The sequence below is a fragment of the Triturus cristatus genome, chromosome 8 (genome assembly GCF_964204655.1).
Source record: "Triturus cristatus chromosome 8, aTriCri1.1, whole genome shotgun sequence".
NCBI classification, from domain to species: domain Eukaryota; kingdom Metazoa; phylum Chordata; class Amphibia; order Caudata; family Salamandridae; genus Triturus; species Triturus cristatus.
In genome coordinates, this window is record NC_140591.1 from 218813944 (window position 1) to 218837093 (window position 23150).

General features: G+C 51.4%; 1 protein-coding gene across 4 annotated transcripts in view; it reads right to left on the reverse strand.

The window, feature by feature from the left end:
• Positions 1-23150, reverse strand: part of LOC146801864 (uncharacterized) — a 122809-nt gene that overhangs the window by 17720 nt on the left and 81939 nt on the right. Inside the window, exon 3 of one of the 4 annotated variants that reach the window (XM_085621387.1) lies at positions 12682-12758. The exons of the other annotated variants lie outside the window; for them this stretch is intronic. Coding sequence (XP_085477513.1) covers positions 12682-12758 — 77 coding nt within the window. The remainder of the gene's footprint in view (positions 1-12681; positions 12759-23150) is intronic. 4 annotated transcript variants of the gene reach the window in all.

Genomic DNA, 23150 nt, shown 5'->3' on the forward strand with positions numbered 1-23150 from the left:
AAGGAGGCCTGCATTTTACAACAAGCTTTGGCAATGCTAACAGGTCTGGCATACGAATGCACTGTCAAGCCACACCTAAAAATGCAAGTAAATTGACTGATCGCCTCCCATCTAAGCTGTTGCTAGAGAAAAACACACCATAATATCTTGCTATCTAAGACACTTTAAAAGCATTGCAATGGCATGTGTGTACCCCTGAAAGTTCAAGCACTGCAGCTGGTTAAATAAACAAAATGATCACAGCTGTGTGAAGGGCAAGCACTTTGTTGTGTAAGCTCACAACTTCTGCCTAATCAAAACATGTACGCCTGTCTCCCAACATATGGGTGGAGCCAAAGCCCCTCTTCAGGTGCTCCTCACACAATTGTCTGGTGACAGTTTCGCTATCAAGCCAGACCATAATGATGGTAGATTGTGAAATAATAGTGTAGCCCAGTGGTTCTTAACCTGTGGTCAAGGGACCCCGGGGAGTCCATGAAGCCTACTCAGGGGTTCTACGTCTACTTAAAAAAATTAAATAATATTTACAAATAAATAAAGTGCATATAAATATAGAAGCGAACTGTAAACATTAACATTTTTAAACGTTCTGTAAAAGCAAAGGAATGCGAAAATGGAGGCTAAAAATTCAGTCAGTATCCTCAGACTGATTCATGGGAGCAGTGCAAGTGCATTAACCATAATATAGTACGGATGGGATGATGAGTGCCCTCAATTGAATTTAGAAAAGCTCAAACCTTCCCATTATTTTTCTTTTCATATATTTATTTCTGAATATTTTATTTGTGTATTTGATTAACGCTGGTTTCTGTATTTTTAGTGTATTGTTTTGTGGTTCAAACCATTGAAAATGTTTAGGCTGGGGTCCACGACCTCTAGTAATGACTCATTGGGTGTCCTCGGATTCCAATATTGATTCAGTGGGTGTTCCCGGGTTCCAGTAATGTTTAAGTGCGGGGGTCAACGGGAGTCAAAAGATTAAGAACCACTGGTGTAGCGTATAGGTTAGAACGTTGGGCGCTTTGCTTGAGGTTCAGCGGTGTGCTCCTTTCATGTCGCTACAGACTTGCAGCAATGTTATGCCTGAAAGGGAGGAAATAATTGAGAGGTCAGATTCCAGGGTGCCCATACACACCATTACAGCTTGTGAGCTGCGTCCGACGGGTCAGGAGTAAACGGACAGTCCAGTCTTTATCACTTTACGGAATTCTAGCCTTTTGCTTATCAACATTATTCATGCTGGGAGTGTGTTGTTGTATTTTCTGAACGAGGTGGTGATCAAAAGAGGCACCATTTGGATTAAAGTTTCCTCCTTTTCTGATGCATCTGGAGTTTGTTACTGCATGAGAACATTTAAATGTAGGGGACAGACTGCAGCCTAGAGTCTGCGGAGTAGAGTGAGCCTGAGTGGAATTTTGGACTGAACGTTTAGCTGTTAAATGCAGACAAACGTAACTAGCTAGTTTTAACAAACATATTCAAACAACGTTTAGTAATTTAGCGCCATCTTTAATCTAAGGGCTCTTCGAGCCACAAACTCAATGCAGATCCTGAACAGCTGGATCCATGCTAGATTTTACGGATGCCCAATTTAAGGCAAATCTAAAATGGTCCTAACGTAACCTGTAGTTGCCCTGAAGATCTGGCATGGACCTAACCAGCCTGAACCCACACTGTACCTCTCGGAGAGGATCCTACTGTTAATATAGGAATACAAATATCTCTGAAGCTTGTGAATAAAGAAATATTATTATATATTGGAATAAAGTGCAAAATGTAAGAGAAAGGGAAAAAAACGAAGCTTGCATTGTTACTGCCCACACTACTTCTGTGTGTGAAAGTAGCTCACACTGCTGCTTACTATTGTTTACCTAATTTGTATGTGTGAAACAGGAGCTATTGATGCCTGAGACACCTCTATTCTGTTTGAGCTCAGCATGCCCTTTTAACTAAAGGTGTGTGTGGTTTTTAGGTCTGGCCTTTGAGACAGCTGTTTTTAAGTAAAAATATAGTATATTAGACCCATATATATATATATATATATATATATATATATATATGAGTTTTTTGTTTGCTTTTCTTATTCATTGGTCGGTTAAGTAGTTCTTTACTCTTTGGTTTCTCTACCACAGCATAAAGCAAGAGGGAAATTGTTCACCCCACTTCTGTTGTAGCTCCCTCCCTTTGTCAGCATTTTTCCTGTGCACATCTGCCTAACAAATAGTTCCGTTTTCTCAGGCCACCTTTAATTTCGCTACGTCTCCATTTATAAAAAACTAAAACAAATCTAATGTCACAACTTCCTCTGCAAGCCTCACAGGCTCATAGCAGTCTTGTCGGCTGCTCTGGTCCACCCCTCACAGGCTCATAGCAGTCTTTTCGGCTGCTCTGGTCCACCCCGTTTCACTGTGGATCATGGCAATCCCGACAGTTTCTATGCCTCTGTTCCTATTCTCCATGGCTTACAGCAGTCCAGTCGGCTTCTCTGCCCCACCCTTTTTTGCTCCTCAGCCCCACTCTGTTTTGCTGGTTGCAAACATTTTATGCTATGAAAATAATATTCAAAATTACTGCTTGAATGTGCTTCTTAAAAAAAAAAGATTTTTTTGCCGTTTCCGATACTTGAACTCAGAACCTAGGGCGCAGCACACCAGTGTTTATCTGTTTAGGCCAACTGTACTAAAGTTCTGCTTCAATGTGCTTTGTAAAACAAAAAAATACATATTTCCTACTCCATCTACTACTCAAAAACACATTTTCTGTCTTAACAGGCCAGAGCCCCATCCATTAACCATATGGAAATGTATAAAATAAAATGAATCTAAGGCTGTTAGACCTGGCATCATTGGCATGAGTCTCTCCTCCATTTTTTCTGTTTGCCTCCTCTGTTTACGATGTTTTTGCTGGATTATTGCTTTGGGCACTGTGCCACTGCTGATCAGTGCCACAGTGCAAGTGCTCCCTATGCTAAATTGTTACATTGATTGGTGTTACCATGATTGGCTTGGTTGACTTACTGTTCAGACCCTAGTCTAGTGCACTGCGTGTGCCAAGGGCGTGTAAGTTAACTGCTGCTGGTGGGCTTGCAGCACTGGTTGTGCCACCCACAGAAGCAGCGTGCAAAATGTGTCTCAGGCCTGCCACCGCGGCGCCTGCGTGCAGTCCCTGACTGCCATGTCGACTTGGTAAGGAAACCTACTTACCAGTCTCTAAACCTTCCCTTTGCCACATTTCAGACACCTCTATGGTAGGCCCTAGGGCAGGGTGCATTGTTGGTAAAAGGTAGGTCATGCCCTGATGTGTGTGGCATGACCTAATAGTGAATTACAGCCATTTTCGTTTTTCACTATTGAAGGGCTACCTGCCTCCAATAGGCCAGACTGGGCAGACTGATTATTAACTCCATTATAATCTATCTGACTCAGGGAGCATGGTAGCAAGTCGAGTTTAGTATCCCTGAACTCAGAATTTAATAACACACCCTTTAGGCTGGATGGTTTTTAAATTCTATGTTTGAAAATAGCACTTTTAGAAAGTGGCTATTTTCTTGTCCAACTATCTACCGGTCTCTGCTGGTTTGGTGTGTGTGTCAGGGGCTGAGTGGCTCCAGAGGTCTGAGTGAGTCAGTGTGGGGTGAATGGGGCGTTTACACGTAGAGTGAGGGAAGAGTAGCCTGCCCTGCCTGACACAATACTGGCCCCGCCTCCTGCTGGGCGACTGATAGCCCTGCTCCTACCAGTGACAATACTGGCTCCGCCTCCTGCTGGGCGGCTGAGGACTCTGCCCTGCTCAGTGAATAGGCCAGGTGCCTCTGCCTGGCAACACCCACAACAAACCTGAGATGGTGGGAATCGCCCGGCTTGGACAAAGGGAACAAAGGGAAAAAGGGGTATAAGAGAAGGACCCCTGAACCAAGAACTCAGATCACTTCTGACAAGGAAACCTGTACCAAGGACAAGAAGCCTGCTGATCTAAGGACTTGCCTCCCCTTTCTGCCAGAGTGCTGTTTTGCTGTGGAGGAACCTGAAAGCTGCTTCTTTATTTTTGCCAAGGAACAAGGAGAGAGGAACTTGGTGTGTACTCTCTGAACACTTGCTAGGAAATCTCCAAGGACTGGAAGAGTGCCAGTCTCCTGCTGAAGTCACAGGGCCAAAGGACTTCACCATTTGCTGAATTGCTGGAAAGTGTTGTTTCCAGTACACAAGGGAAAATCTGCAGTCTCGACGCCGCCGACGCCGCCGAATCCAGCTCGACATCGTGAGTAACGGCTCCAGTGTCCCGAGCCTTCGACGCCGGCCGCCGGGCCCGATCGACGCCAGCAGCAACACCAGTGAGCAGTGGGTATCGGCCCCGGCTCCAAGTGACCCCGTCTCGACGCCGGTATCGACGCCAGTGAGGAGTGAGTATCGGCTCTGCCTCCAAGCGACCCCGTCCCGACGCCGCTGCTGATCGCATCGACTCGACGCCCTTCTCGACGCCGTGAGCGCTGCTCCGGCCCGACATCCCTCGACGCCGCTGCGGATTGACCCGACTCCGAGGCACGATCGACGCCGACCTCGACGCCGACATCTCGACGTCGTGGATCATCGCTTTCTTCGTTTCTCAAGGTACTGTACTTGTGGGGTCTGTTGCAACTCCAGGCTCGACGTAGCGCTCCTCGCGGTCGACGCCGAACCTTGGGAATCTTGTAGACTCGACGTCGTGTGACTCCTGTGGGGGTTACATTGTTGCCAAAGAACTGTGCTCAGAAGAATACTTTGCTAAAAGAACTATTTGCCAAGAAGAAACCTTACTTGAACTATTATTTTTCCTTCCAAAGAGTATTTATTAAGACTGTGGTATATTTTTGTCGTTATTTGGTCTTGTGCTAAGCCTTATATAAAAATACTATTTTTATAATAACTTCTGTGTCGTGTCCATCTGTAGTGTATTCACTTTATTACTGTATGTGGTCATAAATGCTTAACACACTGCCTCTGAGATAAGCCTGTCTGCTCTGCCAAGCTACCAAGGGGGTAGCAGGGGTTATCTGAGTGTGTAATCCCCTTTCCCTGACTAGAGTTGGTTGGTCCCTATTTGTCAGAAGTGTATACCTCTGCCAACTAGAGACCGCCGGTTCTAACATTGGTGGTCAGCGGTGAGGATTTGAACTTTGCATTTATGACTCATGTGCAGTGATTAGTGTACGCTACATAGTGAAAGCAGACCATAGCGCAGCCACAGTCTGTTTGGTAGGATTGCCTATTTTTGTTCTCCGCTTTCCTGGAGCTTATTTTCTTAAACACTGCCAGTTTTGACCATGGAGAGTGCCGGAGCTGCTACACCTGTGGAGAATGTTGTGGGGGAATTCGATAAGGAGAAGATAGATTCCTACACGCTAAAAGATCTAAAAGGATTTTGCAAGCAGTTTAAAGTTCCTACCACAGGTGTCTCAAAGAAAGAGGGCTTCCTCAAAGCGCTGAAGGCCTGGTTAGAGGCCAGAAATCCCTCTGATCCGGTGGTGGTACCGGAAGAGGAAGAAGAAGAGGAAGAGGAAGAGCCCACAGGTGGGCCAGTGTCATCTCCAGGCAGTAGTGCGTCCTCTAGGAGCCTTTCCCCCGAAGAATTAGAAGACAGGGAGAGGGAGAGGGGGTACAAGTTAGAAATGGCAAAACTTAAATTAGGAGGGCAGTTGGAATTAGAGAATGCGAGAAGCAAGAGAGAAGCTGAAATGGAGAGCAAAAGATTAGATTTTGAGAGAGAGAAATTAGCGTTTGAACGTGAGAAGATGGTGAGGGAGATGGAGCTTAAAACTAAGAGTTTAGAGTTGAATCCCTCTGGTGGCAGCACTCCATCTGTGCCTGCAGAAAGTAGGTTTTATTTTCCTAAAGATGTGATCAAGGATTACAGTAAGAATGAAGATATTAGCCAATGGTTTAAAGCGTATGAGTTAGCATTGTTGGCCCACCGGGTCCCTGAGAAGGATTGGGGAACGGGGTTGTGGAGCCGCTTTACAAACGAGGGGAGAGATACCTTGTTGAGCCTTCCTGCTGAGGATAGGATGTCTTATACTCATATGAAAGATGCTTTAATGCTGAGATATGGCTTAACCCCAGAAAAGTACAGACAAACCTTTAGAGAATGTAAGAAGTTGCCTGGTACTACGTGGGTTGAATATGTGTCTTTTTTCTGCAGAACCATGGATGGTTGGATAAAGGGTAGCAAGGTTGATAGTTATGATGCTCTTTATGATTTGTTTGCTTGGGAGCACTTGTCTAATAACTGTTTTCCAGAGCTACGCCAGCACCTTGTTGATAGCAAGCTATCTAACCCTAGAAAACTTGCTGAGGAGGCGGACCGCTGGGTCAGTACCAGGGTCCACAAGGGTCCAGTGGGAGACTCAGCCAAGGGTGGGCAGGGTCCCCAGCAGAAGAGTGGGGGGGACAGGGGTAAACAGAGGGAGTTTCAGAAAGGGCCCCAAAGTAGTCCCCAAGGGAACCAAGGGAAGGGTTCCCAGCCTCCCCCTGTAAAGAAGCCGGAGGCCCCGACAGGTAAACCTGTTCACAGGGGCCCCATGACCTGCTATGCCTGTAAGCAGGTGGGACACCGTTATTATGATCCCCAGTGTCCCATGAAGGATTCAAATGCACCGCCGCGTGCACCCCCTCGTCAGGTAGCGAGTGTAGCCCTGGGAGGGGAGGAGATGGGTGCCCCCGGTGGGTGGGGTCCCGCAGAAATGTCCCTGGTCTCTTTAGGAGACGTGGAAATGGTCCCTCCAACCCCTCTGCCTAGTAACACTAAGAAATATAGGCAGTGGGTGACCATTAATGGCCATAGGGTGGAAGCTCTCAGAGACACCGGAGCGAGTGTGACAGCTGTCAAGTGTCACTTGGTGTCCAGAGAGCAGGTGGTCCCTCATGCATTCTACCCCGTTGTAGCTGCTGACAACTCACAGAGTCAGTGTGAGGTAGCTCAAGTTCCCTTTGAGTGGGGAGGGGTCTCGGGTACTCTTCAGGTTGCTGTGAGGCCCGCCATGCCTGTTGATTGTCTCTTGGGCAATGATTTGGAGGACTCCCCTTGGGCTAAGGTGGAGAGAAAAGCGCATCTGGAAATGTTGGGTCTGCCTGAGTGGGTGTGTGCGACCACCCGGTCCATGTCAGTCAGTAAGGGTGTTGATGGGGGCCCGGAGCCTGAAAGTATGGCCCAGGTCCCAACCGTGAAGAGAAGAGGCAGGGGGCGCGGGAAACCGTCCCCCATCGTTCCCGCGGTCCAGGAGGGAGCAGACCCTGAGGGGGATGCCCTGGAACCGACAGGAGAACAAGTGGCCGAACTGGGAGACCTGCCCGAGCTGACCCATTGGCAGCAGGATGGTGGTCCCTCCAGGGAGGAATTTTGTGCTGAACAGAAAGTGTGCCCTTCTCTTGTGGGTATGAGGCAGCAGGCCTCAGCCCAAACGACAGGTGATCAGTCAGGATCACATTGGGTCTACTGGGAGAACGATCTCCTGTATAGCGAGCCTAAGGCTGCTGAACCTGGGTCAGCCCGTGTGCTGGTGGTACCCCAGCGCTTCAGAGCCTTCCTACTGGGGTTGGCTCATGACGTTCCGTTAGCTGGACATCTGGGGCAGGACAAGACCTATGACAGGCTTGTCACCCATTTTTATTGGCCCCAGATGAGAAGGGATTCAGATATCCATTGTAGGACCTGTCAAACTTGCCAGGCAAGTGGGAAAAGTGGGCGGAAGCAGAAGGCTCCCCTCCAACCTTTTCCCGTCGTCAGTACCCCCTTTGAGCGAGTGGGAATTGACATTGTGGGGCCACTGGACCCCAAGACAGCCATGGGCAACAGGTTTATCCTGGTCTTGGTGGACCATGCCACCCGGTACCCGGAAGCCATCCCTCTCCGAACAGTGACGGCCCCCGTGGTGGGACGGGCACTGATGGGTGTTTTCTCCCGCATGGGGTTCCCCAGAGAGGTGGTGTCAGACCGGGGCACCAACTTCATTTCGAATTATATGAAGTCTCTGTGGAAGGAGTGTGGGGTAACCTACAAGTTTACCACTCCTTACCACCCTCAAGGTAATGGGCTGGTTGAGAGATTCAACCGGACCCTAAAAGGCATGATCATGGGTCTTGAAGAACCAATGAGGCGTAAATGGGACGTCCTCTTGCCATGCCTGCTGTTTGCTTACCGTGAGGTGCCACAGAAGTCCCTAGGGTTCAGCCCCTTTGAGCTTTTGTATGGTCACCCGGTAAGAGGACCTTTGAGTCTGGTCAAAGAAGGCTGGGAGCAATCTCCCAGGAAACCTCCCCAGGATGTATATAGTTACATGCTGGCCTTTAGGAACCAGACTCGGCGCTTCAGAGATCTTGCTCAGGCAAATCTGGAGGCCAGCCAGGAAGAGATGAAGCGGTGGTACGATCAGAATGCCACTCTGGTTGAGCTTCAACCTGGTCAGAAAGTTTGGGTCATGGCCCCTGTGGAACCTTGTGCGCTCAAGGACAGGTGGACTGGACCATTTGAGGTTGTGGAGAAGAAGAGCGATGTCACCTACTTGGTGGACTTGAAATCTCCCAGGAACCCCTTAAGGGTCCTGCATGTCAACCGGTTAAAGCCCCACTTAGAAAGGTCCGAAGTGGGCATGCTCCTTGCCACAGATGCTGGGATGGAGGAGGAGAGTGAGCCTCTTCCTGACCTCCTGTGTGCAAAAGAAAAAGATGGGTCAGTGGATGGTGTTGTCCTCTCTGACACACTGACCCCTGAGCAGCAGCAAGATTGTCGCCATCTGTTGGTACAATTCCCTGATCTGTTCTCCTTAATCCCTGGTGTCACTCAGTGGTGTGTCCATGATGTGGACACCGGGGACAGCACTCCTGTGAGGCACAAGGCCTACAGGGTGACTGACAAGGTCAGAGCATACATCAAGGAGGAGGTCTCCAAGATGTTTGCCTTAGGGGTGGTTGAGTCCTCTAGCAGTCCTTGGGCCAGCCCAGTGGTCTTGGTCCCAAAGGCTGCAGCGCCTGGTGCTTCACCAGAACTTCGGTTCTGTGTGGATTACCGAGGACTCAATTCGGTCACCAAGACTGACGCGCACCCCATCCCCAGAGCTGATGAGCTCATCGATCGGTTGGGGGCTGCCCGGTACCTTAGTACGTTTGATCTAACGTCTGGGTACTGGCAGATCGCCTTGACTGATGGGGCAAAAGAGAGGTCTGCATTCTCCACACCAGATGGGCACTACCAGTTCCGGGTGATGCCCTTTGGGATGAAGAATGCCCCTGCCACATTCCAGAGGTTGGTTAACCAGGTATTGGCCGGGCTGGAAGATTTCAGCGCCGCCTACCTGGACGATATAGCAGTGTTCAGCGCCAGCTGGGAGGAACACTTGCGCCACCTCCAGGAAGTGTTGTTGGCCCTGCGCAGAGCAGGCCTCACAATCAAGGCCAGTAAGTGCCAGATTGGGCAGGGTTCAGTGGTGTACTTGGGGCACCAAGTAGGGAGCGGCAAGGTGGCCCCCCTGCAACCCAAGATAGATACCATCCTGGCTTGGGAACCGCCCAAAACCCAGACTCAGGTGAGAGCCTTCTTGGGTCTCACGGGTTACTACAGGAGGTTTGTCAAGGGGTATGGCAACATTGTGCACCCCTTGACCTCGCTGACTTCCAGGAAGCAGCCGAGACTTGTGATCTGGACTGACGCCTGTCAGAAAGCCTTTGACACCCTGAAAACTGCAATGTGTACAGCACCGGTCCTCCAGGCACCCGACTTTTCAAAAGAATTCATTGTCCAGACGGACGCTTCAGAGCATGGTGTGGGGGCTGTTCTAGCACAGATGAATGAGGAGGGCCGAGACTTACCTGTAGCCTTCATCAGCCGGAGGTTACTTCCCAGGGAACAAAGGTGGAGTGCGATCGAGCGTGAGGCATTCGCTGTGGTCTGGGCGCTGAAGAAGCTAAGACCCTACTTGTTTGGGTCTCACTTCCGGGTTCAGACGGACCACAGGCCCCTCAGATGGTTAATGCAGATGAGGGGTGAGAACCCAAAGCTGTTGAGGTGGTCCATTTCCCTACAGGGGATGGACTTTACGGTGGAACACCGCCCTGGTACAGATCACGCCAATGCTGATGGTCTGTCCAGATTTTTCCGCCTTAGTGATGAGGACTCCCTGGGTGAAGGGTAGTTCTCCCCACATTTCAGCTGGAGGGGACACGTGTTAGACCTGGCATCATTGGCATGAGTCTCTCCTCCATTTTTTCTGTTTGCCTCCTCTGTTTACGATGTTTTTGCTGGATTATTGCTTTGGGCACTGTGCCACTGCTGATCAGTGCCACAGTGCAAGTGCTCCCTATGCTAAATTGTTACATTGATTGGTGTTACCATGATTGGCTTGGTTGACTTACTGTTCAGACCCTAGTCTAGTGCACTGCGTGTGCCAAGGGCGTGTAAGTTAACTGCTGCTGGTGGGCTTGCAGCACTGGTTGTGCCACCCACAGAAGCAGCGTGCAAAATGTGTCTCAGGCCTGCCACCGCGGCGCCTGCGTGCAGTCCCTGACTGCCATGTCGACTTGGTAAGGAAACCTACTTACCAGTCTCTAAACCTTCCCTTTGCCACATTTCAGACACCTCTATGGTAGGCCCTAGGGCAGGGTGCATTGTTGGTAAAAGGTAGGTCATGCCCTGATGTGTGTGGCATGACCTAATAGTGAATTACAGCCATTTTCGTTTTTCACTATTGAAGGGCTACCTGCCTCCAATAGGCCAGACTGGGCAGACTGATTATTAACTCCATTATAATCTATCTGACTCAGGGAGCATGGTAGCAAGTCGAGTTTAGTATCCCTGAACTCAGAATTTAATAACACACCCTTTAGGCTGGATGGTTTTTAAATTCTATGTTTGAAAATAGCACTTTTAGAAAGTGGCTATTTTCTTGTCCAACTATCTACCGGTCTCTGCTGGTTTGGTGTGTGTGTCAGGGGCTGAGTGGCTCCAGAGGTCTGAGTGAGTCAGTGTGGGGTGAATGGGGCGTTTACACGTAGAGTGAGGGAAGAGTAGCCTGCCCTGCCTGACACAATACTGGCCCCGCCTCCTGCTGGGCGACTGATAGCCCTGCTCCTACCAGTGACAATACTGGCTCCGCCTCCTGCTGGGCGGCTGAGGACTCTGCCCTGCTCAGTGAATAGGCCAGGTGCCTCTGCCTGGCAACACCCACAACAAACCTGAGATGGTGGGAATCGCCCGGCTTGGACAAAGGGAACAAAGGGAAAAAGGGGTATAAGAGAAGGACCCCTGAACCAAGAACTCAGATCACTTCTGACAAGGAAACCTGTACCAAGGACAAGAAGCCTGCTGATCTAAGGACTTGCCTCCCCTTTCTGCCAGAGTGCTGTTTTGCTGTGGAGGAACCTGAAAGCTGCTTCTTTATTTTTGCCAAGGAACAAGGAGAGAGGAACTTGGTGTGTACTCTCTGAACACTTGCTAGGAAATCTCCAAGGACTGGAAGAGTGCCAGTCTCCTGCTGAAGTCACAGGGCCAAAGGACTTCACCATTTGCTGAATTGCTGGAAAGTGTTGTTTCCAGTACACAAGGGAAAATCTGCAGTCTCGACGCCGCCGACGCCGCCGAATCCAGCTCGACATCGTGAGTAACGGCTCCAGTGTCCCGAGCCTTCGACGCCGGCCGCCGGGCCCGATCGACGCCAGCAGCAACACCAGTGAGCAGTGGGTATCGGCCCCGGCTCCAAGTGACCCCGTCTCGACGCCGGTATCGACGCCAGTGAGGAGTGAGTATCGGCTCTGCCTCCAAGCGACCCCGTCCCGACGCCGCTGCTGATCGCATCGACTCGACGCCCTTCTCGACGCCGTGAGCGCTGCTCCGGCCCGACATCCCTCGACGCCGCTGCGGATTGACCCGACTCCGAGGCACGATCGACGCCGACCTCGACGCCGACATCTCGACGTCGTGGATCATCGTTTTCTTCGTTTCTCAAGGTACTGTACTTGTGGGGTCTGTTGCAACTCCAGGCTCGACGTAGCGCTCCTCGCGGTCGACGCCGAACCTTGGGAATCTTGTAGACTCGACGTCGTGTGACTCCTGTGGGGGTTACATTGTTGCCAAAGAACTGTGCTCAGAAGAATACTTTGCTAAAAGAACTATTTGCCAAGAAGAAACCTTACTTGAACTATTATTTTTCCTTCCAAAGAGTATTTATTAAGACTGTGGTATATTTTTGTCGTTATTTGGTCTTGTGCTAAGCCTTATATAAAAATACTATTTTTATAATAACTTCTGTGTCGTGTCCATCTGTAGTGTATTCACTTTATTACTGTATGTGGTCATAAATGCTTAACACACTGCCTCTGAGATAAGCCTGTCTGCTCTGCCAAGCTACCAAGGGGGTAGCAGGGGTTATCTGAGTGTGTAATCCCCTTTCCCTGACTAGAGTTGGTTGGTCCCTATTTGTCAGAAGTGTATACCTCTGCCAACTAGAGACCGCCGGTTCTAACAAAGGCCAATAGTTTTTATAGAGCAATAATAATTAGAATGTTTCATCTACAACATTACACTTAATGAGGAAGGCGTTGTTGCACAGATTTTGCAGGCAAAGCAGAACGGTGTGTTAGGACGTCAGAATGTAAGGACTGAGCTTCTCTACAACGTCAGTAACTGTTGCCTGAACCTGGCTATTTCACAGTGCCTCACCTGAACTCCAAAACCTTCCCAGAGTAACAGATGATTTCAGCAACCTCGAACATGACCCTCTGGTGCCCAAGGAAACTCTGTAAACAAATCATCCCCTTTTGTTACTCACTCATACATGCCCGTAGTAAACATGAGAAAGAGAAAAAAGATTACAATACATTTATTGAAACTATCGTAGTCTATTATGAAGCAAATGAACTGCAACCACTAGGCAGATGCAACTAAATAAACTAATTAGCATTAATAACAAGGTGTCTAGGACAAACATCCCAAACACAGCAAAAGTTACATCTGTCTAGGTTTACCCTTACTGGGTGAGAACAGGAATATATGTATGATATGGGACTGGCTTCAGACCCCACTCCTGGTGTATGTAGTTAGGTGGTCCGCATCATGAGTGTAAACTGCTGTCAGTGCGGAACAGTCCTCTCTGCTGGAATTCTCCTCTCTGTCCCCAAGGGGATGGAACACAGTTTGTATAACAAAAACAATGAGGCTGGAGATGAATCCTGGTGAGTGAATTATGTTTAAAACATTAGGAGCTCGAGCAAAGAAAACAGTACACTATGTTGTTATGTATTCCCAGTAACCTTATACAAAATGTGTAGACTAAATCACAAGAAGAGTCCCTGAATAACAAACATGCACTGTGCACTGTGTACTCCCAGAATGATGTTGCAAAAACAAATGTATAATATGTGGCTATGCAGAGCAGAGACAGCCTGAAACGTCTAATACACAAAACTAAAGGAGAACCAAAGTGGGCCCAAAGGGGAAAACACTACAGCGTTATGCAGAGCGGGAGCAAAACATTTGTTGCACTGAGTATTTTTTTACTTTTCATTTTCTGCCAAATGTTTTCAGAAAAATGAAACAAAGTCATGCTTGCCAACACCCGTTTATATTTTGATCAATACTGCCACAAGATTGCCCACTCTGGAATAATAGGTGCAGCATGCGGCATGCACTGGTGACAGGCAGCCAAGATAAATGAATTAACGGTCCACACAAGGACAACAAAGGAGGCAGTTGTGGGGTACACGTGTACAGGCAGTCACAATAAATACCCATGTAGTCTCAAGAGAGACAGAGTAGCAGCCAACCGGGTGCACTGACGACAGATAACCTGGGCAGATGCTCATAGGAATTGCCCGGAAGCAACAGAGGATAAAAGTGATGATGAATCAATCAATCAAGGGCTGGTAAAGTGCAACTACTCACCTTTGAGGGTCTCAAGGCGCTGGGGGGAGGAGGGGTGGCTCCTTAGTGTGCCAATGTCATCTGAAGAGCCAGGTCTTGATGTCCTTCCTGAACTGGCGCAATGTGGGAGATTGCCGGAGGTCGATGAGTAGGGTGTTCCAGGCTTTGGCTGCGAGGTAGGCAAAGGACTTTCCTCCCTTTCTAGTCTTGTTGATATGAGGGACGGTGGCCAGAGAGAGCTGGGCTGATCGCAGGTGTCTTTTGGGTGCATGGAAGAAGAGTTGACTGTTCAGATACGCTGGTTCAGCATTGTGAAGGGCTTGTATGTGTGGGTAAGAGTTTGAAGGTCATTCTTCTTTCGACTGGAAGCCAGTGGAGATCGCGCAGGTGTTGGGTGATGCGACTGCGACAGAGGATGTCAAGGATCAGTCTGGTTGTGGCGTTCTGGACAGTCTGGAGTTTGATTCTGGTGTAGAGAGCGTTGCTGTAGTCCAGTCGGCTGCTGATGAGTGCGTGTGTGACGGTTTTCTGGATTCGGTTAGGATCCATCTGAAAGTCTTGGCGAGCATGCGGATGGTGTTGAATCAGATCGAGGATACAGCGTTTATCTAGCGGTTTATTGTGAGCGATGAGTCTAGTATGATGCCGAGGGTTCAAGCATGGTCCGTTGGGGTGGGGGGATTTCCGAGGGCGGACAGCCACCAGAAGTCATTCCATATGGAGGGGGTGGAGCCAATGATGAGGACTTCTGTTTTTCAGAGTTCAGTTTCAGGCAGCTGTTCTTCATCCAGGGGGCGATGGCTTTCATCCAGTCTTGGAAGTTGTCTTAGGTGATGTTGGGTTTATTGGTGAGGGAGATGATCAGCTGGGTGTCGTAGGCGTAAGAGACTATGTTGAGCCCGTGGTTCCGGATGACTATTACGAAGGAGGCCATGTAGACGTTGATTAGGGTGGGGCTGAGGAAGCAGCTTTGGGGCAATCCGCAGCTGGTCTATGTTGGTTCCAAGAGGTAGGGAGGGAGTCTAACCCACTGATTTCTGCCAGTGAGGAAGGAACAATCAAGTCTAGGGCCTTGCTAGGAATGCAGGCATCGTGGAGTCTGGTGATTCCTTGATGATGGAGAAGAGCTCTCTGGTGTTGTGTGCGCTGGTGAGGATTCTATCTTGGAGGGATTCCTTTGTTGTGGATTTGATGAGTTGGTGGTGTACGGTGGTGGCTGCTTCGAAGGCGGCGTGGGATTCGGGGGTTTTGTTGTTCCTCCGTGTCTTTTTGAGTCGTCTGCAGGAACGTCTGGATTCCTGGAGTGCAGCGTGAACCAGATTACTTTCTTGGTGTGTTTTCTAGTGGATTTCTTGAGGGAAGCGAGTGTGTCGCGCAGTTCGTGATCCAGCAGTGGAGGTTCTGTGCTGCGGTGTTTGCGTCTGACATGGTCGGTGGTAGGGTGCTGACGAGAATGGAGAGAACCAATGCTAAGTGTTGGACCTGGCATCCTTGGTGTGGTTTCCCCCAACTATTTGCCTTCTGACCTCCTGTTTTACTGACTTCATTTTGGCTGGCTTTAGGATTCTGAGCACTTTACCACTGCTAACCAGTGCTAACGTGCATATGCTCTACACTTAAAACATGGAAACACTTGCTTATCCGCAATTGGCATATTTAATTTACTTGCAAGTCCCTAGTAAAGTGCACTACATGTGCCTAGGTCATGTAAATTAAATGCTACTATTGGGCCCGCAGCACTGATTGTGCCACCCACTTCAGTAGCCCTTTAAACATGTCTCAGACCTGCCACAGCAGTCTGTGTGAACAGTTTTAAACTGCCATTTCGACCTGACTAGGTATTAAAAGGTAGGACATGTACTTTTGAGTTTTACATGCCCTGGTTGTGAAAAATTGCTAAATTCATCCTTCACTACTGCTAGTCTTATCACTGTCAGGGGTTAATATTGGGATAGCCTTAAAACATATTTTTTTTTTTTTTTTTCCGTTTATTGCAATCTCAAATATATACAGGTATGGGCCTACAACCTTCCGGCCGGCCGCTAAAATGACGATGACAAATGGCATACATACAATGAGGCACTGAACTTTACATAGACACTAAGGCAGGAGGTATCCACAACGCGGGCCATGTGGCTCTGAGCCCACAATACGGTTTCATTTTATACAACACAACAACATAAATAAACACACACCCGCAAGGCAACCCACGATCAAAAGCGGCAGCACGTGCTCCTCAAATGGGGGACCCCAAACCATCCACTGAAAACCCCCAAGCGGGGAAGGGAAACAGATCCGGGACTGGGAGAATACTGTGCTCGGAACTGAGGGAGGGAGTAAACTAGGGGGATGGAGCTGGGGAAGCGGGAGGCAGCAACGGCGGCTCGCAGATATCCCCGCGGTAGGCGTTCCAGGGGCCCCATATCTTCACCCATGCCCCAGGCTTACCCCGCGCCACATACACCACCTTCTCTCGGAACATGCACCAATCCATGTGTTCTTTCCAGGCCGACACCGCCGGGGACCTCTGGGATCCCCACAGCCGCGCAACGTCCCGTTTAGCCACCATATAGCCCAGAGTCACCCATCGCGTCTGCGGAACCGAGTAATCGGTCGGTTCCCACACATTCAGCAAACATCTCCTCGCTTCAGGCAACAGCGCGACATGCGTAACCGCTCGCAGGACCTCATGCACACCACGCCAGAATCGCTCCACCCTCGGGCATTCCCACAAAATGTGCAAAAAGGTCGCTGAAGCACCACACCCACGCCTACACAATCCGTCCTCGGCATAGCCCATACGCAGCAGCCTTGGCCCCGTCATGTACACTCGGTGGAGTATCTTAAGCTGGACGAAACGAAGGCGAGCCGGGATGGCCACCTCCTTCGGAGAGGCCACCGCGGAAATCCAGTCCTCGTCGTCCAACTCCAGCCCATCGGCAACCCAGGCCTCGCGGAGGCCAGTCAGTAAGCCCGAGCGATCATTTATCAATTTCTTGTAAATGAGGGAGATCGTGCTGTCCGGAACATGGCCATCTAGCACTCGATCCTCCAGGGGGGAGGACTCCGGGATGGAGGCCACGTCTGGGAAGACGGAGCCCAGCGCGTGACGGACCTGCAGGTACCGAAAGTATTCACTGCCCCGCAGCTGAAACTCCGCCTGCAGCGTCTCGAATGTTTTAAATCCTCCCCTCGTCCAGAGATCCCCCACTGTACTGATGCCTATAGTGTCCCACTGCTCAAAGCCCTTCGAGGTCCACAGAGAGCCCAACCTCTCAGACGCGTACAGCGGTGACGCCCGGGTCAAACGGTCCTTCCAGCCCATAGCTGCATTAGCCGCGTGCCATACTCGCACCATGACACGCGTGGGTCCCGTCAAGCGGGAATCGGGCACACTAGCGTAGAGCGCTCGATTGTAGTCGCCACCGGGCAGGAGCATCTTGTCCATTTCAAATGCCGGGTTTAGGGCGGGCCCATAGAGGCCCTGATTAATTGCAGCCAACTGGGAGGCCCAGTAATACCGTTTAATATCCGGGAGGGCAATCCCTCCGTCGTACCACGGGAGCGTCAACTTTGCCAAGGCTATACGCGGCCTCCCATCCCAGAACAGGCGGCGCTGTAGACCTTCCACTTCACGGAAGTAGCGCGCCGGGACCAGGTCCATAGTGTTCTGGAGAGCGTACAGGAAGCGCGGCAGTGACATCATCTTGAACAACGCCGCCCGGCCGAGCGGCGAAAGTGGCAAGCGCCGCCAGCGCGCGACGTCCTCCTTCAAGCGCTGGAGGGGGGGAAGCAAATTTCGCTCGTAGCGGGCCACCGGGTCTAGCGTAATGTAGACACCCAAGTATCGAAATCCCTCCGAGGCAATCTGGATCGGACAGCCCCGCGGGAGGACAGGAGCCTCCCCGGAAAGCACATAGACACAGGATTTGGCCCAGTTGATGACAAGGCCTGAATTGCGGCCAAAAGAGCGCAGAACATCGACCAGGACAATCAGTGATTTGCGCGGGGAGGCTAAGTACAAAAGGATGTCGTCTGCATAGAGAGACACGCGGTCCTCATACTCAGGGGTCCAACGGAGACCTCGGATAGAAGGGTGCCACCGCAGCCACTCTGCCAGGGGTTCCAAGGCCAGTGCGAACAGGAGCGGCGACAGGGGGCAACCCTGTCGCGTGCCCCGTCCCAGCACGAATGGGGCCGAGACTCGACCATTCACCACCACCTGCGCAAGTGGGTCCGAGTACAGCAATTTGACCCAGCTGATGAAACCCGGCCCGAAGCCAAACTTCGCCAGCATCGCCCAGATGTACGGCCACTCGAGTGTGTCAAACGCCATAGTGGCGTCCAAAGACGCCAAGATGGCCGGCTCCCGCACGAACGGAACACGCGCTAGCACGCCGTGCAGGCGTCGCAGATTAAGAGCCGTATTGCGATGGGGATAAAGCCGGACTGGTCTTGGTGGACCAGGTCGCCCACCACGCCGACCAGCCGGTTGGCGAGCACCTTGGCGAGGATTTTAGGTTCCGCATTCAGGAGCGAGATAGGCCGATAGGATGTGACCCGATCTCGAGGTCTCCCCTCCTTGTGGATGACCACGATGGTAGCCAGACGCTGGTCCGGCGGGAGGGAGCCCCGCGAGTGGGCCGCAAGGAACATTGCGCGGAGGTGGGGTGCCAGGACATCCGGTCGCAGCTTGTATAACTCGATAGGAATGCCGTTTGGGCCCATGGCCTTGCCGGAAGCGACCGAGCGGATAGCGAGGGCGATTTCGTCCGAGGTGGGGGCGGCATCCAGCGACTCCCTGTCCTCCACAGAAAGGGAGGGGAGCGCGATGTCACGCAGCAGGGCATGGGAGTCCTCCTCCGAGCAGGGAGAAACCGGGGAATATACCTCGCGGAAATAATCCGCGAAGCAAGAAACAATGCCTTCCGGCTCAATGACACGCACGCCATCCGTCCTCTCAAGCAGCGGGACCACACGACTCGCTCTCTCCTTCTTATCCAGCCACGCAATCAACTTGCCCGCCTTATCACCCACATCATACAATCGCCCCTGTTGCTCTCTGCTGAGGCCCCTGGCCGCCTCCGTGACGAGGGCCCTATAGGCCGCCTGCTTAAGGTGCAGAACGTGGAGCGCAGCGTCAGTCACCCCACTCCCCAAAGCACCCTCCAATTCCGTAATTTCGGCCTCCACCCGGGTCACCTCCTCCTGTGCGCGCCTCCGGGCATGGGAAATAAAGGAGAGGGCCTCCCCTCTCAGCACTGTCTTGAAAGCCTCCCACAGGGAGATAGCCGACAGGACTGACCCCACATTCTCCTCGAAATACCGTTGCAAGGATTTAATCAAGTCAGCGCGAATAGTGGGGTCGCGCAGGTACCAAGCGTTGATTGGAGCTACCCTGCCCTCCCCCCTCGGGAAGACATCAAAGTGCAACAGGAGCGGGGAGTGATCTGAAATGCCCCTCGCCAAATGGCGCACCTCCCCCACCCTCCCGGCATAGGCCGCAGGGACAAGGATATGATCAAGCCGCGAAAGGCTACCATGGGCACCCGAATGGAAGGTGTACTGCAGCTGAGTGGGATGCTTTAAACGCCAGCAGTCTACCAATCCCAGTGTGTCCAAAAGGCCCGACAGCCACGCCTGTGCCCGGGGGAGGTCCCTAGGGGGATAACGATCCATAGTCCCAGAAACCACCGCGTTGAAGTCCCCCCCAACCACCAGAAGCCCCCCCGGAAGGTCAAGAAGGAGGCGTCCCAGGTCCGCAAAGGTGGTGGACTGTAACCCCGGTGGGACGTACACTGAGACAAAGACGACTACTTTGCCCTCCATTCTCCCCACCAAAACAGTGTAGCGTCCCCTCTCATCATGGCGCACCTCGTCTATTTCTAGCGGGAGCGAGGTCTTGACCATAATGCCCACCCCTCGTGAGCCTGACGTAAAGCCCGAGTGGGCCACCAAACGATAACCACGTCGATTCATGGCACAAAAGGAGTTACCAATAAGGTGTGTCTCCTGCAGAAAGACCACATCAGGCGAAATCCGTTTCAGATACTGCAGGACCACACCCCGCTTAATCCTATCCCCCAGCCCGTTAACGTTCCAGGACAACAAATTCAAGTCCCTACCCCCCATCACATACAGAAGCCATCATTTGTCCCCCCGAGAGCAACTCAAAAACACCAGTACAATAAAGGGTTTGCCTTGCGGTAGAAACGAACCACACCCCACCCCAACCCAACCCACCCATCCCAACAGAACTCCCCCCACCCTGCACCCCTGCATGAGCCCGAACAGCCCCCCCAAAGTGCAGTGTGCCTGTCGCCCCATAGAAGAAAACTAACTAGTCCCCCAGAGGAGGAGGGAGATCCCCCAAGAGACCCCGCACGACCTCCACAGGAGGGGAACTTACCCTAACAGTCAATGGTGACAATAACACAGCCCGGAGCAAGGCCTACCATTAGTCCCTTAGTCCTGATCCGGCGGGCCCTCCCCACCAACCGCTCCCCCCCCGCCCCCCCGGCCCCGATCTCCGGGCAAAGTGTCCAGCCAGTCCCCGGCCGCCTCGGGACGATCAAAAAAGTGCGTGCGGCCATCTACCTCCACCCTCAGCTTAGCTGGAAAAAGCATCGAATATTTGAGATTCAGGTCTCGCAGGCGACGTTTGACACCCAGAAAGCTTAGTCTCTGCTTTTGGACCGCCGGGGTGAAGTCAGGATAGAAATTAATATCCATGTTATCAAGTCTGACTGGCCCTTGGAGCCTAGAAGTCTGCAGGATAGCGTCTCTGTCCCTAAAATTGAAGATCCGGGCGATGAGAGGCCTCGGAGGGGCGCCGATCTTAGGCCTACCCCCGGGGACCCTATGGGCCCGTTCCACTGCAAAGAATTTGCTCAGCCCCCGAGGCTGTAGGTGGGTGAGGACCAGGTCCTCCACGAACAGATCCGCTGCCTCCGCCTCTCGTCCCTCCGGCACCCCGATAATGCGGACGTTGTTTCTCCGGGCCCGACCCTCGGAATCCTCCAGTCGACGATTCATCAGGGCGCTCGCCTGGCCAAGCCTGCGCACCTCCTGTTGGAGGGCCGCCACGTCAGTTGTGAGGCCCGAGGTAGAGTGGGCCAAAGAATCGACCCGGTCATTTGTTTTAGACAGATCGGCTCTCACGAGGCCCACGTCCACGAGGGCCGAGTCGATCTTCTGCGCCAGAGTGTCAAAGCGCTGGTCCACCGAGGCCTTCATCTCGGCGATGGCGCCCATGACGTCCCGGAGGGTCAGGTCCATGGGCGGAACAGGAGCATCAGTCGGGCCCGTGGGGGACCTACGCAGCACCTCTGGAGATCCCTTCTGGAGGGTGTAGCGGTCCATGTTATTGGATTGTTGGGCCGTGCCACGACGGGTCGACTTCACCTTGGCCCGGTCGCCATCTTGTTTTGTGGCCATGGTCGCAATCCCCAAATCGAGCCAATCTCCTCAGAAAAGGGGCAGACAATCCCGTTCAAGGGCTCCGGGGGGGGGGCGACCACCGCTCCTCAGGACGGATCGCAGCCGGCGGGCCGGCAGGGCCGCCCAACGAGGCCACAGCACCGCACACCGCCCCGCAACCCAACCTCGCCTGGCAGCAAGGAGGGCGCAAAAGCGAAAGTGAAAGCGCGGGGTACGCGAGCCACCCAGCCTTGCCCGCCGCTGTTGTTCACTTTGTGTCCGGATCGCCCCACGACTCCAGTACGGGGGGCCGGCGTGGAGAAGGCCGCAAACCTCAATCGATGCTCCTGCCGGTGTCCGAGGTCCGATTTAAAAACGGAAAACGGGCGTCACCTCTGCACGGGTTCACAAATACAGTCCCCTCATCTGGGACAGGATTCTGTCAGGATTTATACAGGAGGTCGCGGAGGTCCTCGGGAGCCTCGCACCTACGCGGCCATCTTGGTTGCGCGCTAGGCTCCTCCTCTTAAAACATATTTTAAGTGTCATTTCCAACTGGGAAAAGATAAAGATTTGGAGTTTGGTGTCTCTGGACTCACACTTTAAAATCACAGCATATGGTGAAGTCAGATTCTAAATTGTAAGTCTGAAAATACAACTTTTAGGAAGATGGGATTTTCTTACTTTAACCATTCTGTGCCTCTGTCAGTCTCTGGGTTGGGTGACAACTGGGTTTTGTGCATTCCCTACTGCTTCTTGCCTGGGAGTGAGAAGGACTGAACCTGCTCTCTACATCCTTGAATTCAGGTTTCTCCAAGGGCTTGCTGCCTGCCCCCTGTTCTTGAAGTCTCAGGGCCACCAAAGACTTCCTTCAACTCTGCTTCAGATGCTGGACTCTGCTGTCTGTGAATCCTCTCTTGCCTGAGGTGCTCCTTCAGTCCTGGGCCTCGGAAGTGGGTTCTGCAGCTGTTTTGCTCCGAAATTGAAGCATCATAACATCTGCACCGATTAGAACAGACACAGTGCCCGTCGATGCTGACGGAGTACCGATTTGAAGACATCCCTCTCGACAGCAACGCAGGACCCGACTGCAACATTCGACAATGATGAATAGCCGATCCTAGGTCCGACTGCAAGGCTTGACAACGACGCACAGCCTGCATAATAAGGGGCTCGATGATGATGCAGAGCCCAACTGCGAGGCTCTACTTTGACGTATCAACCCAACTGTGTGAATCGGAACGGACACATTGAGTCTTCGACGGCGACGCTTACTCCATCCAAGATACTTTTCCAGCAGCCTCTGCATGGGTCCTGTAGCTCGCCTGCCCTCTTTCGCAGTCGGCCTGAACTTTGGATTTACCCAGTCTAGCGCGACCTCAAGTAACCTTTTAGCGTTATCAACTTCTAAGCACTTTTTTTTAATTTAATCTTTAAAAATTCATTTCTTAAGTTCTACTTATTGGATTGTTTGTCGTTTTGGTCTTGTTTTACTCAAGATAAATATTCTCTATTTTCCTGGCGTGGACTCTTTTAGTGGTTGTTTCACTGTTACAGTAATTAAAGTGTTACACAAATACTTTACACATTGCCTCTTAAATTAAGCCAAGCTACCAGAGGGTGAGCACAAGTTAATTTAGAATGTGTATCTGACTTACCCGGACTAGGATTGTAGTCCCTACTTAGACAGGGTGCAACCCTCCGCCAACTAGAGACCCAATTTCTAACAATAAGTAATAGATGGGCTCTGCGGCCCATGTATATTCTACGTAAACAAAATGCTTTGCAAGCGGCAGTGTATGCAATGTCTCAGGCAAGTCATATAATGCAAAAATGTTTAACATTTATTT